The following is a 7,359-nucleotide window of genomic DNA, read 5'->3' as shown; positions in this document are numbered from 1 at the left end:
TAAATAAACAAAAAAATATATAACGCAATAAAACAAAACAAAAAGATAAAAAATAAATAAATAAAATGCAAAAAATCAATAAAACAAAATACTACATAATAAAACAAAAAAATTAACTAAATACAATACAAAAAAAACAATAAAATAAAAAAACTATATAATAGTAAAATAAATAAATAGATAAATAAATTACAAAATAAATGATAATAAATAGCATAAAATACAACATAATACAACAACAAAAAAACATTTAAATAAATAAAATACAAAAAAATGAATAAATTAAAATACAACATAAAAAAACAAACAAAAAAGAGATTAAAATAATAAATATGATATACAAAAAAAAATAAATAAATAGTTGCAACTCTATGAGTTCTCCTGGGTTAAAATACAATTGCTTCATCCACAATTTAGGTATAAATAATTTTCTAATCTGCCAGTTTTTTTTCTTGTTTCCCACAATAATGCATAATACCGCATAATTTTAGAGTTAAACTCAAAATCACATTTCTCTACTGATCAGAGAGAACCAAGTTTTTTCTCATCCTACATTTTATTTATTAAGGTGTGGCTGCTTCACTCCAGAAAAAACATCCCAGATTTCCAACAAGAGTCCAGTCAGCTGTGAATCAATCACTGGAGATTATTTTAAACGTATGAAGCAGAATTAGTAAAATCTGCTTTCAGAATCTGAAGCAGAAGCTTAAGTTTAGCAGGCAGATCAGACGCGTTTAAGTGGTTCAAATCATTTTCCAGAAACTCCCGTATTAGTGAATGTTTTTTTTAAGCTTCTATTGATGGAAAACCAAAATTCAAAGAAAGTCTGGGTTACCAGTTACCATAAACTAGTGTGAACAAAGCCCTTTCTGTCCAAATCGTTCAGGCTGGAGTGGAATGAAAGGGCAGCTGTCTGGTTTGCTTCCTAATTTCCTCTGGAGATGAAACTACTCAGATAAAGACTAATTTAATTTATATACAAGTTTATTTAAGGGTTAAAGTCAAGTCTAAGACAGCCACAAAGGCTGTAAAGGAGAAAAAAACAACAACAAAGGTGAAAGGTCGTAAAAAGATGGAGAAATGAAAGGGTGTGCTGCGTGAAAGTGCACCGACTCGCCGCTTGACAGGAGTGTAAGTCATTAGGCCTCCGTCAGGTTCATTAGTTTTACAGCTTGAGCTCAAACCTGCAGGATTACATGCACAACAGGAGAGATTCCTCTGTCTTCACAGTCAGCGTTAGGAACGTCAGCTCTGAGGAGTCTGCCGCCGCACATCTGAAAACAATGAGATAATGTGAAAAAAAAACGTCTGCTAAGTCAACAGGTAGAAAAAGAGTGGTTAAGGAAGACGAATGAAGGCAGAAAAAGATTTGAAACTTAAAACAAAAACATTTGACAAATCTATTCATTTTTGAGGATTGATGCCGCAAAGATGAAAATTGGAAAAAGATTGTAATTCAGATTGAAATAAACCGATGGGTTTTGCATTATTTGGGTTCATGTTTTCAAACGGGTACGAGTGTCAGAAAACCGTCAGAGAGGAAACTGAAAACAAAACCCGTCTGACAGCAGCCCGCTATCCCTTTTCCTCATGATGGGAGTGAGAGCAGCAGCAGAGCTGATTCCTACGCAGCTTCACACTGTTTCTCGGACTCCGAGGACAGAGCTTGTTTTTTTGTGGGAGCAGCCCCTCGCTGTGAGGAGCCAACAATGCGGCGTCCCAGCTGTGGGAGGGAAGAAGCAGGGGTACAGGGCCCAGATGGATTTCAGGGCCACATCTGTTCCACCTCCTGACAGGCTCTTATCAGCAGAAGCGCCGCTCCACACACCGGACCGGAGAAGATGGAGAAGAGGACATTCCTCACAGAGTTTAAGAAAACAGCTCCGCTTTTGTTTGTCTTGTAAACAATACTCGGGTTCCCGGTCAGGTCACACATTTGCATTTCACAAAGATCGTTTGTTTGTAGATTAGAGAATTTGTGATTTAAAAAAATCGAATTAACTATTTTCAGAAAACTTATTTTTGGCCATAAAAAATATAATTTTATTGAATTGAAATAAAAAGTCACACGCATTACACTATAAATTTTGCAATGTTGATTTTTTTTTGCATGTAACAGATTATTTCTTTAAAAAAAGACTCATATAAATAAAAGCATGAAATGTTTATGTAGAAAAATCAAATCTGAAAGTTGTTTAAACTCATTTTTTTGTACTCAAATGTCATTTCTCGTTATTTTCTTTTTAATTTCGGAGCCTCCACATAAACAGAAACAGCGAATGACGTGAATGCAGAGTTCATGATGTCAGGCGCTGAGGAGATAAATGATAAACCAGGAAGGATGCAGCAGAGCTGCGCGTTTGATAACAGATTGAAGCTTTGATCTCTGCTTATTTCATTAACTTTTAAGGCTGCCAGCACTTGACTTCTTTTTTTTTTTTTTAGTTATTTTGCCCTCCAGGCTCCCATTACACCATTCATTCTCTTGAATTAGTAATAAAAGCTCCTGTAGAGACTTGAACGGCCTACGTGAATTCCACATCTCCGGCACTTTCACCCCACAAAGCATAACCAGGGTGATTAGAAAACTGGATTACAGCAAAACAATATTGCGTCTTGATGGATCTTGTGCCAACAAAGACTCCCTGAACACCGGAACCAGACAGGTGGGGCAGGAGACCGCCTGAGGCTGGAGGTGGGGACTGGCTGCATCTTCTTCAGGCAAATTAAATCAACTGTACAGACAGACAGACAGACAGACAGACAGCGTCTGTCTTCCTCTTGGGAGGGCCTTGCCCCGAGCCTCTTTCCTTCCCCTGAGCTCCCTGGACGTCCACGCCGAGGGAGGCTGTTTTGGTGTGACCGAAGGGAGGCAGAGACCGAGACAAAACCGGAGCCAAAAAAACGGTAATGAGAGAAAGAAGGGCTTAAAATAGAGAGAAAGTGAGAGTGACAGGAAGAGAAAAGGGGGGAGCCAGATAAGCGCAGCAGCCCATGGTTTGTCTCAGGGCTGCAACAGCTTCCAGAGCTGGTGTGCAGCAGACTGAAGAGAAGCACGTCTGCCCCAGAGGCAAGGACTGGAAAACAGGATCAAAGAGTCGCCAGGGCAACCTGCATGACACACATTGTATTAAAGCCACACGGTTAATTTAAAAGTGAGGGAAGAAGGGCAAAGGGAGAAGAAAGAGGTAGCACAGAGCCCAGTACATTTATCAGGAACTTCTGTCTCACTCGGTTAACTTTCCACTCGAAACTTTCTACGCTTTGATCGCTTTGTTTCTGTCAGACTTTGGCTCCGTCTGCGTTTTCCTGAAGGTCCTCTTCCTGTCAGGTCGGCTCAGACCGCCGTAATTCACAAATCACAGACTCGAAAGAAATGTTTTCATGAGAGATCAAAAACCTTCCTGTCACCTTCTTTACATTTTAAAAACCCATTCCAATGAAAATCGGATTTTTGTGGCTTTTTTTTGGACGATATTAAGATTGAGATATTATTTTTTTTTATTATTTCTTTATTCAAATCAATGTGAATCAGGAAAAGACAAAAATGTTTGAAAACAAGTGGATTTGTGATGTAGAAAATACAAATAGGTCCATGAACGTCTTTGTTTTCCTCGTCTGAGCTGGTGTTTGGCTCAAATCTGTAACCCTGCAATGATGCTTGTTATGTTGGGGTGTGAGGGGCTGTAAAGGGATGACGGGATGTGTGGGCAGACTTTTAGGACTGGGTAGCACCAATAATTTCTTGAATGGATATCGTGATTATTCAAATAAAAAAATAAATTGCGATTGATTAATTTTTCCTAGGTTTGCTCTTCATTAGTTAATTTTTTTTTATTGATTCTCGGCTCTAATTTACTTAAAAGATTTAGGAAAATTCGTACCTGTGTGTTTATAAAGATGATTTAGTCCGATGTTTAGGTTAAGCGAGCGTTAGCATTAGCCGTCCTATGGGAAATCCCATTATATTTTAGCATAAAGCTAGCTGATTTTAGCATTAGACACTCGATCGATCTCTACTTTTATGGATCGATTGTTGATCTATTTAGCTTAGATCAATTCAGATCGATTTTACCAGCCGAGCTCTACAGGCTTACATCCCGCTAACAACTCGGCAGTGAATTCTAATGAACCCCTGCTGCTCTGCAGAAACTATGTTCTAGAAAACAACAAACGTTTTTCGTATCTTGGCTAAAAACGTCATAAACATAATTAAAAGAGCATTGGGAACGCTTTTAAAATACATCAAAAGATGGTCGGAGTGGGTCTTTAAAGCTTTAATTCCCCTTTTAGAAAAAAATAAATTAAAAAATGAAGCAAAACATTTCTCGTTGACAGATTTATTAGCATTCAAGCTAACATATGCACTGATCCACTCACTTCTCACATCAGGTACAAAAAGTGATCAAATCTTTAAAAAACTTGACAAAGTACAGAACAAAAACAGAGAGAGGTCAAAAGTTTTTTGGTTTCTTAAAACGCACGTTTGGATGTGGCACTACGACTTTGGGGTCCACGCGGGGGCACGGCGGCTAAGGTGGCGTGTGGAGCAGAAATGGAGCGGATGGACAGGGGAGCGCGATAAACGGCAGACAGGGAGGGGTCTCCAGACAGTTGGAAGGCATTAGGGTGTCGGACAGAGGCTTGTCAGATGCAGCTGTTCCTGCGGCTGATTGATAGTTTGTGTTTCACCCTGATGAGAATCTGCAGACCAGTGCTGAGAGAATATGTTCGATTTAAAAAAGAAAGGACAAAAACATTTATATCTACAGATAAAAGACGCTCTCAACACTTAAACGGATGCGTTACATGTCTCCGTGGCTCGCCCCGTCAATCTTTTGGTCTGTAATTTTTAAAGAAAATTCCTGTGAATGCATAACATATATAAAAAAACGTTGATTTATGAGGTTCACATATAATATAACCTAAGTTGCACATTTATAAAAGCCCTCAGACTTTTCCATACAAACTCATAAAGTCACTTTGCACTTAAAAGTCTCACAACTAGCGTGTTGTTGTGCTGCACAGGAAGCAGCCTCTATGTACATAATACTCCATCACATACTCAGCTACACTATTCAGATTACATTTTTAGACGTAGTGTGACACACTGGCATGTAACTACAAGGCTTTGGACTGTGCGCCTCCGTCGCTTAACATCTGTGGACAGAAGCTCACAGTCCGACGGCTCTTCTCAGGGGAAACAACATCAACCGAGTTCACCAAACATCCTGCAAAGGTATCAGTGTGTGTGTTTGATCCAATCGTATTGGCACAAACAGTGGTAAACAACATTTCAATTAAAAAATAGCCGAAACCTGCTGTTTGTCTCGATTGCAGTTATTCCTGCGAATTCCTCTACTCGGAAAAGAGGCTGGATACACACATCTCAGCGAGAGGCCGACAGCTGTTGTTTTTGCTTGTATGTGCGTGTTTGTGTTTGTGTGTGTGTGTGTGGGCAGCAGCAGGATGTGGTGTTTGTAAGCCACTAATGTCTGCTAACATTAGCGCTGTTAGCATCATATCCTGGCCGGCTCTGTGTCTTTGTCCTCCAACAGGTTGATGAACTGAGCGAAGCTCTCCTTCACGGCCTCCAGGTTGTTGGTGCTGCTGCCCTCCAGGATCCAGCGCTTCCCTCGGGCCAGCGGCTCCAGCTCAAAGTACTTTTTAATCTGCGGACAAAAGCAACACAAAACAGTCAGACTTTGCTCAGTTAATGACTTTGGCAGCGTTTTTAATTTTTTTCAAAATAAAAGCATCTGTGTTACAGCTGAGTGTAGCATTCCTGCATATCTTTAGCAAAATTAGCATGGAATAAATGCATTTTAATTCACCCGCACAACAGTAAAACACAATGGCGCTGCTCCTGAGCGCACGGCGGTGCGAACACGTCCTCCCTGACCTTCTGAAGCAGCAGGTGAGCAGCGGACCAATCAGAGATGACCACTTCAAAACATCACTTTCAAACCATTGTCACTTCATTTTCTCCAATTTAGAAAAATCTGGTCTAATTTTGCAGCGTTAGCTTGAAAACGGAGTAAACAAATAAATAAAAGGAACAAAGTGAAATAATGAAGACTAAATGCAACAAAGTCATTTTCATATGAAAATTATCTGGCTTTGTTGGTTTGCCATGGCTCTTTGATTTGGACCAGCTGATTATAAAGCTCATATGTTGGCTTTGGCAGCTCTTGACAGAAGGGCGCTGTGACATTTGGAGGGAAAGCAGAACCAGCTGTTAAGTAGAAACAAATCTCAGCAGAGACAAACTCTGCCAGAGACCTCCACTGATGGATCCTGCAGGTTGTTAAGGGTTCTGACATTTTTAATCTTTAGGTAATGAAATCAATACTTCTGCAGTGATTGCTTTCTAAATTTCAGAGCCAGACTCACAGATACAGGAAAGTTGGAAATAGTCCTAATTCTAAATGACATGTTAGATAAGATGACATTACCACAAAACGAATGATAAAATCTGGGTGTCCTCTGTAATTTGATAGAAAATTATTTTGTCTGACAGCAGTTCCACAATGTTTTCACAATTCTTCTTTCTTACTGAGACTTTTGAGAACAAATTGAACCCGACCACATGCTCAAAAACTCACTAAAATGTGCATAAACTCAGTACTCGTGTATATTTTGCAGGTTTCTATTACTTTTTCAAAATAAAAGCCTGTGAAAAAACCCATTCAAACACACAGAAAGATTACATCACAATTAGGGGTGTCAAATTATAATCACATTATTCTCATTTTTAAACTACTGTGTAATTATTGTTGTTTTCAGATAAAAAAAACCCCAAAAGGTTCAGCTGTTTACTTGCATAAACTTGAACATGAACTCAGCAGAAAACGTCTCTTAAACTGTGGAATGAGGTTTATCAACATGGATTATGGTATTAAAAAGAAGTTTGTGGTCAATATTTTTTAGATTGCTAAGGAAAGAGTTTCCTACTGTTTTTTATGTGTTAAATTTAAGCAGTCTGGACCAGATGTTTGGTTTTTGTGTTTTTTTCCTAACTGCTTGAGATTGAAAAAAATACCCCTTGCTTGTGTTAAAGCCAGTTTTTTTTGTGTGTTTTGATCTTTTACTGCACCACGATGTCATGAATTTAACTAAAAATACCTCAAAATTAGACTTTTTACAGCATTTATTAGGTTAAAAATATTTGCGATTAAAGTTGATACATTTAATTAATTAACAACGGGTCACAATAAATTATTTGCACAAAAAATGAATTGCATAACCACAACGTATGTTTTTTGGTGCTCAACAAAAATAATTCAAAGTGTGAAATTTGTCACAAATCCGAACTCTTTCCCTCCCATTGTAGGGGCATTAGAAGTTGTAGTGAAGTCC

The 7,359-nt window shown here is 38.6% G+C and overlaps 1 protein-coding gene across 2 annotated transcripts in view; it reads right to left on the bottom strand.

Annotated features, from left to right (window-relative positions):
- Positions 1-4,324: 4,324 nt before the first annotated feature.
- arl15a (ADP-ribosylation factor-like 15a) overlaps positions 4,325-7,359 on the bottom strand; it is a 120,292-nt gene continuing 117,257 nt past the window's right edge. For both annotated transcript variants that reach the window (XM_024275639.2, XM_024275638.2), the window contains exon 5: positions 4,325-5,672. In XM_024275639.2, coding sequence (XP_024131407.1) covers positions 5,520-5,672 — 153 coding nt within the window. In that variant the 3' untranslated portion in view covers positions 4,325-5,519. The remainder of the gene's footprint in view (positions 5,673-7,359) is intronic.

This window comes from Oryzias melastigma, linkage group LG9 (genome assembly GCF_002922805.2).
Source record: "Oryzias melastigma strain HK-1 linkage group LG9, ASM292280v2, whole genome shotgun sequence".
In the NCBI taxonomy this organism is placed as follows: Eukaryota; Metazoa; Chordata; class Actinopteri; order Beloniformes; family Adrianichthyidae; genus Oryzias; species Oryzias melastigma.
This window is presented reverse-complemented; position numbering and strand designations above follow the sequence as displayed.